At 48.1% G+C, this 12,792-nt stretch overlaps 1 protein-coding gene across 1 annotated transcript in view; it reads left to right on the forward strand.

Moving 5' to 3' along the window:
• The first annotated feature begins 933 nt into the window (after positions 1 to 933).
• Positions 934 to 12,792, forward strand: part of MYH16 (myosin heavy chain 16) — a 60,422-nt gene continuing 48,563 nt past the window's right edge. The window contains exons 1-11 of the mRNA XM_019635397.1: positions 934 to 1,143; positions 3,549 to 3,692; positions 5,971 to 6,127; positions 6,781 to 6,808; positions 7,127 to 7,223; positions 7,859 to 7,951; positions 8,493 to 8,556; positions 8,922 to 9,020; positions 10,669 to 10,772; positions 11,560 to 11,698; positions 12,067 to 12,335. Of these exons, the coding sequence (XP_019490942.1) occupies positions 934 to 1,143; positions 3,549 to 3,692; positions 5,971 to 6,127; positions 6,781 to 6,808; positions 7,127 to 7,223; positions 7,859 to 7,951; positions 8,493 to 8,556; positions 8,922 to 9,020; positions 10,669 to 10,772; positions 11,560 to 11,698; positions 12,067 to 12,335 (1,404 nt within the window). The remainder of the gene's footprint in view (positions 1,144 to 3,548; positions 3,693 to 5,970; positions 6,128 to 6,780; positions 6,809 to 7,126; positions 7,224 to 7,858; positions 7,952 to 8,492; positions 8,557 to 8,921; positions 9,021 to 10,668; positions 10,773 to 11,559; positions 11,699 to 12,066; positions 12,336 to 12,792) is intronic.

Here is a 12,792-nt window from a genome sequence, read left to right on the forward strand (position 1 = left end):
TAATTGCTGAACCTGGACAATAATTTGTACCCAGGACTCACTCAGCATCTGGTAAAGCCTGTGGACCTCTGCGCAGATGAGTATTTTTAAATGCATAAGATAAACTACATAGGGTTACAAAGGAAACCAATGGTGTTAAAATACAGTTATCAAAATATTAAAAACTCAACTTGAATAGTAATTAAAAGTGTACTTCGTTAGTGATTTAAATAACAACATCTAACTGAGGATCTAATAAGACCATAATTTCAAAGTTAAGACAAGGTAAGTGACATTTTGAGGTATCTGAAACCAGACTAAGATAAAAGGAGAATAGCTGCGATTTCCATTGGGGACAAGTCACAGCCACTCTGGTACTACTGTGGCTTGTGGCCTCTGTTCATATCTTAAGGGAAAGTGAAAACCAAGTGGTGATTGTTTTCCCATCCCATTTAATGGTTAAAAGTCCTTGTTTTAACTTCTCCTGGCTGGTGGGGGTAAGCAACTTTGAGGGTTATCAGCTTATTCTTATTCTAGGTCAGGGGTCGGCAAACTTTTGAGACGGAAGAGCCGGTCCCGTCCCTCGAAGTTTTGCGAGACCCATAACACAAATGAAATCACCATTATGTGAATAATATCCTTTAAAAATTTTACAAATGAAACTCTGATAGTTTTATTTTCATTTTCAATTTTACTTCAGAGCCACATGTACGTACCCGAAGAGCCACATGTGGCTCGCGAGCTGCAGTTTGCCGACCCCTGTTCTAGGTTATTCAGACCTAATAGCATCAAGACCAAGGAGATGTGAGAGAAGCAACCGCCTGTCTCTCTCGGGACATTTGCCCCGCCCATACATCAGCCTTGGCAAACTGTCCTTGCTTTCCCCCACAGCACCCAGGGAAGTCCTGGTTCCCACCCTCAGCTCCTCCCTGCGCCTCCCTCAGCCCAGCCGCAATGCCCGGTGGATACAAAGGTGAATGTGGGGACGATGTGGACCCAATGCCCTTCCTGGCACCTCCTGAAAAGGAGAGGATCGAAGCGATGAACAAGCCCTATGACATCAAGAGGTCTTGCTGGGTCAAAGACGAGAAGGAGGGCTTTGTGGCTGGGGAGATCCAGTCTGAACAGGGAGACCAAGTCACCGTGAAGACTGTCACCAACCAGGTGAGTGGGGAATAAACTCCAGATGAAAAATAAGCTTGGGAGTGGCCAACACCCAGGCTCTGTTGTTTATGCTTCTGCTCAAGAGGCAGGGTAGCGAGAAGAGCAGATGCCTCTGAGTCCTGTGTGCTGGGTTCAAGTTCAGACTCAACGACCCTCAGGCTGAGTGGCCCTGAGAAAGACACTTCCCCTCTCTGAGCTTTGGGTCTCTCACGATAAAGATTCCAATGTGATAGAACATATGGAAGTAATTTGTATGCTCTAAAATAGCACATGTGTGTAAGAGATTATCGTGAGAGTTACTCATCTTGAAAGTCCCAAGCAGCTCTCCTGTGGAATCTATTTTCTAAGACTGAGAATGAGCACCCCACCTATCAGCAGTTGCACTAGGTACCCACGATGGCACAAGGAATGAGACTGGGCCCAGAACACTCTGGTCAACCCGGGTGAGTTCTTCAGCTACATAAGCCACAGGTAGTGGGTCCTGAGCCCCTTGCTGCATGTGCTGGGCTGGCTTGTCCTGGCTTGCGAGGACACACACTAAACACTCAGGAGCTTTGCAGCCAGTTGTTAAACCTTCAGCAGCTTGATATCAGCTCTGGTGGAACTATTTACACCATGGGAATTGACAAATGGTACAAATCAGGGTTTTTTTTCTATTCCATACAGATGGTTTATCAGCACATCACTCTCTCTCTCTACTAGTCCGCACTGTCTGACTTGAGAGACTGGGTAGAAATTTTGGTTTCTTAAACCCCTATCCTGTCACAGACTTCTGGTGAGGCACTGGACATTTTATTTAATCCCTTCGTAACCTTATGTATTAGGAGTAGGACTTACTGACCCTGTTTTACAGTAGGGTCAAGGAGAATTTAGGTAAGTTGCCCAGTCACAATGATGAACTTGGATTCAAACCTGGCTGTATCTGGCTCAAAGACGATGCCCCCTCTACATCACCATGCCATCTGTCCATGGTGGGCTGCAAAGGGGGAGTATGAGGTCAATCCTAGTTAATTTCATTAATACAAGAAGCCAGAGACCTTCCACGATAGGACTTGCAACAGCTGAACTTTACTTGGCATAACCCCCCACACTGCAAGGGGAGTGGCAGGAGAGAGATGAGGCTGTAGCTGGGTTAAGGTGGGTTCAAACACGAAAGTCAAGCTCAATTCTCAAGGGAAACATATTCTTCAGAAGGGCGAAGCGTTACAGTGTTGCGAGGAATCATGGACGAGAGTAGAGTCCTAGAGACCCCGTTTGGATGCAATTTAAGGACAAAAATTAACTGCCATGAGCATCTGCAACAGACACACCATCCAGCCAGGCTGGGGACAGAGAAGCCTGACTCACCTGGCTCCTCAGATAGGGGCAAAGGCCTCCAGTCCTCTGTTGGAGCTGAGAAACAAGTGCTTGCCTGTGGGTGAGATGCAGAGATCTGGAAACTACTGAAAATGGACTCTGAATAAAACCCAGCTTGATTTACTAGGGGTGTGGTGGCCACTACTGGGTGTATTTTCTAGAACTGTCAAGGTTTCAGATTATCTGCCTATTGGACTTATAAATTACTGAAAGTCCCAGGAATCCCAGGATGTGCTCAAGCCTCACATCTCAGGCTACAGGCAGATCAGAGATATTTGTTTTCTGGATCACACATCTTGAGCTTTGGTCCCAGATGATGAGTAAGTAATAGTTTACATTTACAGATGAAAAATTGGGGTGCAGAGGGAAGACACAACTTGCCTGCTGTATACAGGAGCTCCAGATTCTTAATACTGTACAATTTTCACCCTGACACATCTACTGCCCAATGCTCATTATTGTCTTCTTTGTCTTTGTCTTGTTTGCTTGCTTACAATTTTATCCTTCAAGGTGGTTTGGTGGGAGCAGAGGAATTTTATTTTATTTTATTTTATTTTTAGTGAAAATGTTCGTTGTTATTTAGAAACCACCACTAATTCCCAAAGCAGAGAACCAAGAGTCACATCTCTGCATAGTGTCCCCAGGATCAATGAGAAAGCTTTGGTCAGCTACAAGAACAGACTTGGTGGGAAGAGAAGCATGGGCCAGAGGTGCTCTGAATGTAGGGAGGGAACTTCATAGCTCACAAGGTATTTTTCCATGACTCCACTTAAGTTTATATAATTCTCCCCAAAACCAGCTATGGATGCTATTGTCATCCCTACTTCAGCAGGGAAACTGTTAGGGCTCATAAGGCCTCAGAAGTCCCTTCACATCCCAAGTCTCACAATGGGACATGGCTGGACCAGGAGTTGGGCCCACTGGACCCCTGACTCTAGGTCCTTCCAGAATATCAGACTGTATGTGGCCAGCTGTGCCAGATGCTACTGTGGCTGCCACAGCACTGTTTCTTAATTAATGTGCTGCTGTGTCTTAACATCTTTCCCCAGACCCTCACCATGAAAAAGGATGATATCCAGCAGATGAACCCACCCAAATTCTACCAGGCCAGTGACATGGCAGACATGACCTTTTTGAATGAGGCCAGTGTCCTGGACAATCTGCGCCAGCGCTACACCAACATGAGGATCTATGTGAGTGCCCAGGGCCAGGGCTAGGGGAAGAGGGGCATGGGGAGGGGGTGCTGCAGATCTTCTGCCCTCCTCCTGATGGGAGGGGGAAGCTACTCTACCTTTCCCAGCAACCAGTTCACGTTATGACAAAGACAAGGGCACAGGGACCATGCTTTTGACATGTTATAACTCCCACTCCAAGCCTTTGACATCTCAGTGATGGCACCATCTTCATGAGCAGCTGAAATACCTTTTGCTGAAGCTGTCACCCAGAAGTCTTCCTCCCCAACCTACCCCTGCAAACTCTGCAATCAAAACATCATTTTACTCCTAGTGATTTCATACGGCTTGATTAGAAGTCCCTCCCTGTCCACCCATCCATCTATCCATCCATTCATCGACCCTTCCTTCCTTCCTTCCTTCCTTCCTTCCTTCCTTCCTTCCTTCCTTCCTTCCTTCTTTCCTTATTTCATCCTTTTTCTTTATTCCTTCCTTGTATCCATCCATCCAACCGTTCACTCAACAAACATTGAGCACTGTGCTAGGATGAGCAAAGTGGGTGACCATCAGTCCCTTGACCCTCTAAAAAATCCTAAGACAGAAATATAATTTCCTGAAGATGCTGGTGGCTAGACTCAACATGGGCTATAAGGAAGTTTGGGTGTTTGCCTCTCTAGATGTCTGTACTATAATAGAAAGATGTTTACCTGGTAGGAATAAGCATCAGGTGAGGGAGGGCCTGGCTTCAAGATCAGGGGTCTCTGGAGATTTCTAGTGATTTATAGCGACAGCCAAGATGGCTGCTGCCTGCTTCCTCCCTTCAACCTACTTCAATACGACTTTAGGTCCAGATTCAGACCCCAGCAACACCATAGCCTCAGGCAGTGCTGGAAGAACTTGGGGATATTTGCTGGGCCAAGAGGCTAGTGGAGGCTTCAATGGACCTCAGGCCTGGGAAGATTTATATTCGCCCCTGGCTGAGCCTGGAGCTTGGGCTGTGAATGTTTGTGTGGGCTCAAAGGCCAAGCTCAGGCCTGGGGCTCTCTCGGGGCCACTCTGCAGTCAAGTCTTTGCTCCCCATTGGTGGCCACATCATGTCTGTGGACTAAGAGACTGCAGGGGTAAAGGCAAGGAGTCTCCTCTTTGGTTGCTGGTTGAATAACTGACAGGCAGGGACTGCTCCACAGTCTCATCTGTTTCCCTCTCATGTCCCTCCTGCAAGGGTGGGGGAGTGGGGAGACCTCTCATTTTCATTCTGACCAAAGCAGGGATATAACTGGCTTTCAGGCTGCTGTCAGCCTCATCCCCACCCCTGCTGGAAGGAAAGAGTGATTCAATGGCTGGAGTCCCAAGATGAGAGACTGTGCATCATACTATCGGCTCTTTATATAAGATTCCTTTTAAAAACCAGCATATTGCAGCTATGCTAAGGAGTAGCTGGGGCTGGGGAATGGGGGGGAGGGGCATTCCCACTTGGACCCAAGTGGAAGGTTTTAAAGTTGAACTGAAAAAAGGCACAGAGTGGGGGTGACAGGTCAATATGAGTATCCACCAAGGAGAAAGGAAAATTTGGGACCCATGGATTTGGCCATTTCCTGCCCTCGCTTATTCTCTCCTCAGATCATTTCTTTTACTACCTCATTGGTTATTCCGATTTTTTTAATGGGTTAATTTCCTTGGGATGAAAATTGCCTTGGGATGAAAAGAAAAGCTGGTGTCTCTTCTTAAGAGTAAATCCAACCCAGCTGCCCAACAGTGGGAGATTGTGCCCACACAGTGAGGACTTCACAGCTGTTAAAACACCCCAGAAATCGCTCTGTGAACTCTCATGGAAAATCTCCCAGATATATTCAGTGGAAAAAGCCAGACATAAAACAGTGTCATAAAAACTATCTTCAGTTGTAAAAACAAGGTGGAACATAAGAATGTGTCTCTGGATTTGTATGTAGATGCATCAAAAACTGTGCAAGTGGGTATTAGAAAGTAACACAGGACTCACCTGTGGGAGGAAAGGTGGGCACTGAACAGTTGGGGGAACTTTTTGCTGCATATTTGTCCATACAGTGACCATGTTATCTATTCAAATAGAAAATGAAGCAAATATACATTAAAGAGAAGACTTGTTTTGCTTACTGAATAAAGACTCAGACATAGATTTTGTCCCCAGAGAGCACACCACCATGTCTCACCAGGCTGGCGGTGACTTACAGCCAGGCTGCTCTGTGTCAAGGCCGGGGCCCAGAAGGGAGGGGCCAGCAGGAGGAAGGGCCAGCTAACCATCTTCCTTCCCTCTCACCAGACCTACTCGGGCTTGTTCTGCGTGACCGTCAACCCCTACCGGTGGCTGCCCATTTACGGCGCCCGAGTGGCCAACATGTACAAGGGCAAAAAGCGCACAGAGATGCCTCCCCACCTCTTCTCCATCTCAGACAATGCCTACCACGACATGCTCATGGGTGCGTGGGGTGGGGCCTGCTGGGGTTTTTGTGGTGGGTGACAGAAATTCCTTTGCTACTGTGGCTCCAAACACATTAGAACTACATGCTACCCAATCCCAACCCTGACCCCACACCACCTGTTGAAGTTCATTGCTAAATGTTGATATTCATACACATTAATATGATATTAATACACATTAATGTACCGGGCACTTTCTAAGTACCAGCCCTGCCTCACGCCCTATCTCATTTAAGCATCACAGACAGCAGGATGCCAAGCTAAGCAGCTTGCCCAGAACTCAGGTGAACATTTAACCATTCCCTGTATGATCTCTGCTACGGTCGGTATACACTACAGAGGCCCCATGAAGTGACTTTTATTACCATTTCTCTTTATTTTGCTGATGACTGGGTAGCTTTATGGGAAGGGGCTGTTAGGAACAGGGTGGCTGATCAATTCTTGGCCCTTTCTTCAAGGATGTATGCTGCAGAGTCAGGCATGTCACCTTGGACGTCTCAGTATCCTAGGGCTCCCCTGGCTGCTGTGGCCACTCTCCAAGTTGGGTGGGATGCAGGGAGATGCAGACTCTTCTGGGTGAGGGTGATGTAAAATGTCTAGTTTCTAAGTGTTTCCTAATTACATCTTCTGGTTGCTGTTTTCTTCCCTGCAGACCGTGAAAATCAGTCTATGCTAATCACGTGAGTGCCCCTCTGTCCCTCAGTCTATATACATATAATTAGGTCTGTATCTTACACGTGTGCTTAAGCCTTCTTTTAAATTAATTGGTGGGTCTTTACATGGAAATCTGCAGGCAGCGAGTAGGCCTAGCAGGATGAGTAAGTAAGTCTGCACCTGCTAAACCTAGGGGAACCTCCATGTTGCCTAGCCCCCTACCTGTCTGTCCCAGCTGAAGGGTGAAATGTGACCATGGTCAGCTGTACTTTGTATTGTTCTACTTCTCTGCGGCTACTCCGCAGTTCGTGCTTCACTTGTCTGCCCCCATTTTCCACCCACAGTGGAGAATCTGGTGCTGGCAAGACTGAGAACACAAAGAAGGTCATCCAGTACTTTGCCAATATCGGAGGAACTGGCAAACAGGCCTCTGATGGGAAGGTAGGGATGACTGCGCAGGTTCATGGTCTGCCATCCTCAGCCTGTCGTCTTCGGGCCCACACAGCAGCGCCCATGTGACTCTCACAGCTGCTTCTGTGGGTTAGGGCCATTTTATAGATGAGAAGACTGAGGCTTAGAGAGAAGCAATTTGGGTGGGGTCACACAGGGAAGAGGTGGCAGCAAACCCAAATCTCCTCCCACAGGATGGACTCTGCTGCCCCAGGCTGCATCTTACCTGTAGGTCCTGGTGGCCCTGGAGCAAGAGGAGCATTAGCTGGGCTAGCGGCATCAGTCAAAAGCCGACAAAGAAAAGGAGGGTTGGAAGAGAGATCAGGGGTGCCCAGGGAAGGGTGGTCAGCTGGCTCAGGGGTTTCTCCGCAAAGATGAAGGGAAAAAACAGCAGCTAAGAATCAAGGCCTAACATCTGCCAAGCGCCCCTCCTATGTCAGGGGCTATAGGCGGGCAGTCATCAGACAGTGGACCTCCTTCCAGGTCCCCTCCAGACCCGATTTCCTAGCCTCGCCAAGGCTGTTCCCCTCCTGGTTCCTGGCACATAAGCCACTGTCATTGAAAACCCCTGGGTCCCCAGGCAGTAGGCAATAGGCAGCCTCACCTTGTGTTTCTCTCTGGGGCAGGGGTCCTTGGAGGATCAAATCATCCAGGCGAACCCAGTGCTGGAGGCTTTTGGGAACGCCAAGACCACCAGGAACAACAACTCCTCTCGCTTCGTAAGTGTGAGCCTCGGCAACGGTGGGCCCTGGGGGTGGTGGGACAGCTATCCCCACCCCAACCCAGGTAAGGAAATTGGGCCTGGTTTAAACAGACCAATGGGATTAGGCAAGTCACGGCATCTCCTTCCCAGAGATTTTTATCAGTCAGGGTCTATACCAAACAGAACCCACATCAGTATTTAAATCAAGGAGTTTGAAAACAGGAATTTAGGAACGCAGTGATGGAGGAGCTGAGAAGTCAGACAGGGAAGCCAGAGACTTGCAATGGCCAGAAGCAGTGGGCGCCCTCCTCAGTCCTACAGGCTGTGCCACAGACCCTAGATTGAGCTCCAAGACCCATCCACCTCCTCTGCCCATCTGCATGGGACGTTCGTGACGCCACACATAGCCACGTCTGGCCACGTTACACTCCCCGAAAAGCTCTCTGAATTTGGGAGGCTGTCAATGCGTGACCTCTGCCAAACCGGGGCCACGTGTTGCTCCAGGACTGCACGTGTCCTTCCTCATGACACTGCCTTCTCCTCTCCTTGCTGCTCAGGGCAAGTTTATCCGGATCCATTTCGGAACGACAGGCAAACTGGCTGGAGCTGACATCGAGAGCTGTGAGTCAGGCCCTTGCAGAGGGTCCCTCCTGTCAGGACCAGCTCCACAGTGTGTGGGGCCCAGTGGAAAATGAAAACGAGGGATCCTTTGTTCAAAAAATATTAAGAATTTCAAAACAGCAACAGAGGGACATTAAACCACATGTGGGCCCTTCTGAACGCAGCCTTGTCTTATGCCCAGCCTGTCCCCCTCCATCAGCAGACAGGCCCCCCTCCAGCTGTGTATCTGGGGGAGAGGGAAGAATAAATCCATGACCAGTTATGGCACTGGGCTTTATGGAGAGGGGAGCTCTGCCTTCCACGGAGCCCAGCACTTCAGGCAGAACGCACTGAACTTATGGGCATTTTTGCTTATTCTTTTCCAGATCTCTTAGAGAAATCTCGTGTCATCTCACAGCAAGCAGCCGAGAGGGGCTACCACATTTTCTACCAGATTCTCTCTAACAAGAAACCTGAGCTTATTGGTAAAGATCTTTATGTCTGTCTGCCTGCCCTATAACTTGCTTTTCCTCTTTTTTCAATAACAAAAAAAATTCACATATGTGGAAGGTCTGGTGTCACCCTGGTGGTTCTGCATGAATCCCTTTAGACTTATGTGTAGGTTACAGGGACCTTTCTCAAAGCTCTACTCACATCTCATCTTCACAACAGACTTATGAGGCTTAGCCCACTGTTGGCCCATTTCACAGATGGGGCTTTGGGATGCCTACAACTCATGGCTGAGACATAGACCTGGGATATGGGGTTTTAGAACCCTTCCTGCACCATGTCTTGGACCTGCTGCCTCTGGGCCCAATGCTCAGACAGCAGGAGAGAGGTCAGCCCAAGACCACAGTTAGCCCTGCCAGTGCTTGCATGTGAAATAACAACAGGCTACCCTCTCCGGGAACATAGCTCACACTGCGTGTACAGCTCGGTAAGCAGAGTGCACTCATCCACTCAGCTGGATGCCCCTGTGCAGGCACCAACATGATCAACTGTCCATGGAAGACCTGCTCAGGATACAGGGTGGGGGGAGGGACGGAGACTCAATCTACCATATATACACCCCCTTGACTCAGCCAAATTCTAGGTCATTGGACACCATCCCCACTCACAGGTGGGCTTTATTTACATTTGACACGGTATATTTTGTTGTTGTTGTTTAGCTGAGCCATCCTGCCACCTGTTGGCAGCTCAGCGGCAGCTCATCTTGGGCTGGGAATCAAACTGGCGATCCTGTTGCTCAGAGCTTGCACTCTTGAGCGAGCTCTTAATCAACTGAGCCACTCGGGGCCCTGACACAGTATATTTTAATTAATGGATGGCATTTTGAAATTAAAAGACTTCATATAAAAACCCAATGTCCTGGTTTCTCTCTGGACTAGCAGAAGACCTAGTAGCTATGGGTCTGCTCTCCCATGTGGCCCTAATCAGGGCAGCTGAGTGGTAGTGACCCCTTTGGATGAAACCTAGGCTCTCCTGTTTACCACACTCCCCACCAAGCCCTATTGCCTCTCTGTAGCAGAGTGGCAGCTTCCATTTATCTTCCTTCTTGAGCTGTAGTTTTTCTAGATAATAGAGATGAAAAGACAGAAAATTATTTCTTGCACCTATGTCTCTTCCAAAAGTGAAAAAAACAAAGATAGACCAAGAGGTACACACATTTGAAGGGGGGAAAAAAGTGAGCATATTTCTTTGTGAAAGTGACAACATCCCATGTGTATTACATGCAAGTGATTGTTATTGCCTGCTGCAATCATGTATTACCTTCTTCCTTAGAGTCTGACCTGCTCTTTATAGGAGGGAGGAAGGAGAAAGATATGAATTCATTTACTCCAAAAATATCTGTTGGGTGCCTACTAGGTGCCAGGTACTGAGCCGTGACAGAGGACACACCCAAGCCCCTGAGACACTCTTGCCACTCTAAAGCTCCTTGCGTGACCCTCTTCAAGTCCCTCCATGACTCTGGGTGATCCTAGAGGAAAGGGACCATGTCTTATTCAGCCCTGTGACCCCATGATGTCCACCATCATGCCTGGAATGTGAGGGGCATTTAGAGATCCTGGTTTAAAATGAAAGAAGAAAGACACGTGTCACCCAGCTGTTAACCCACTTTCCTGCTCTTGGCAGAGAGTTTGCTGCTGGTCCCCAACCCTAAGGAGTACTGCTGGGTGAGCCAGGGCGTCACCATGGTGGATAACATGGACGACGGGGAGGAGCTGCAGATCACAGACGTAAGTGGGTGGGCATGGCTGGTGAATGACAGGGAGAGCCAAGACAGAATCTTTGAAGCCCTGCATGCCCTGTCATCAGAATCGGGGTGGGAGTCCCACCTAGAACTGTCAAGCAATAGTCCAGGTTCTTCCCTGAAATTTCTGGGGTTGCAGTTGGCATTTCTCCCCAGCCTGTCTTAGCAAGTAGAGTTTGTCTTTGCAGAGCTAAGGGACTCCATAGGGATGTAAGGAGTCGTGTACTTCACACATTTGTTTTCCTTCTCCAGTCCAGCTAGATGTTCCCACTGCACCCTCTCTTTCTCCTTGCTCTTATGGCCCTGAGCACCTGTGACTTCTGTTAGGAGTATTTGTGCAATCTCTCCTCTTGGACAACACAATTGATTCCTGATGCATCTTTGCCTTCCTTTCTCCCAATACCTAGCATGAAGCCCAAACAATAATAATGATGGTACTAAAAATAGTATTTCCCACTTTTTATTACATGTCAAGCACAGGGCTAAGGATTTAGACATCATTCTGATTTATCCATATGACCACCTACTATCCCCATTTTTCAGATGACTAAACAGAGGCCAGAGAGGTTAAACAAATACAATAACTATATTGCAGAACATGTGATCTGGGCTCTTTGGAGAAAAACAGACCTCCCTTGTCAGGGTGTGTCTGACCTCTAGACTCCACACTGTGCTGCAGTGGCCCGTTGGTGCCACCCCACAGTGGCAGTGCCCTGGCCTCCACTCTGGAATGAGAAGCCAGGAGGTTCTCAGCTTTCTCTTTTCTTTTCCAGGTTGCCTTTGACGTGCTGGGCTTCAGCGCCGAGGAGAAGATCGGTGTTTATAAGTTGACTGGGGGCATCATGCACTTTGGCAACATGAAGTTTAAACAGAAGCCCAGAGAGGAGCAAGCTGAAGTGGATACCACCGAGGGTAGGTGTTGGGCCATGGCCGTTCAGGGAGGAGGAAGCCAGTGGCAGGGGTTCCCTGCTCTCCAAGTCTTCATGCACATTTCACATATGTTATAAACCAAGAATGTCCCTTGGATAGCCAGATATCAATATCCTCAAAGAGACATGACTGAGAGTCAGAGATATGATTTTGGTTTCTATCCTCTGCTTGACCACTTGGCCTTGAGCAGGTGTGGAAACCATCTCAAACCTCTGTTTTCTCATTGGAAAACATGGGGTCTCCTCTGCCCACCCCTCACCCCCTTTCCCATTACAATAGGTTGTGCTGGGTTTCACTTGGTCAGAGCACAATCTTTCTTATACTCACCTGCTTTTTCCATCCCTGCTCAGTGGCTGACAAAGTCGCCCACCTCATGGGTCTCAATTCCGGGGAACTCCAGAAGGGTATTACCAGACCCCGGGTCAAAGTAGGCAATGAGTTTGTGCAAAAGGGTCAGAACATGGAACAGTGCAACAACTCCATCGGTGCACTGGGCAAGGCCGTCTACGACAAGATGTTCAAGTGGCTGGTGGTCAGAATCAACAAGACCCTGGACACCAAGATGCAGAGGCAATTCTTCATCGGAGTGCTAGACATTGCCGGCTTCGAGATCTTTGAGGTATGCCTGGCCTTGCCTTCCAGTTCTGTTTTGGGGTGGTCATCCTCCTTTTATAAGCTGCTTTCCACCATGGTTTTCTTGTTTCTCACCTTGGACCTGGGTCATGCCAACCTCAGTTTGCTCTTGGGTCTCTGACTTTTGGCCTCCAGAAAGCTTTATCTTCATTTGTATGACGCCTAATCATAAAGAATGATGATGAATAGAATTAGTGGTGTGCTGGAGCCAACCTGTACTGGTTCACAAGAGCTGATTGTTAAATTTTCTGGAATTTTGTGAGCCAGTTGACATCATATTGATATATGGCCATGGTGTGAATATTTATACCATGGAAATTGGCCAACACTACAAACCAGGCTGCCGCTGCCGCTGCCGCTGCTTCTTCTTCTTCTTCTTCTTTTCTTCTTCTTCTTCTTCTTCTTCTTCTTCTTCTTCTTCTTCTTCTTCTTCTTCTTCTTCT

The sequence above is a fragment of the Hipposideros armiger genome, unplaced genomic scaffold (genome assembly GCF_001890085.2).
Source record: "Hipposideros armiger isolate ML-2016 unplaced genomic scaffold, ASM189008v1 scaffold_21, whole genome shotgun sequence".
NCBI lineage: Eukaryota > Metazoa > Chordata > Mammalia > Chiroptera > Hipposideridae > Hipposideros > Hipposideros armiger.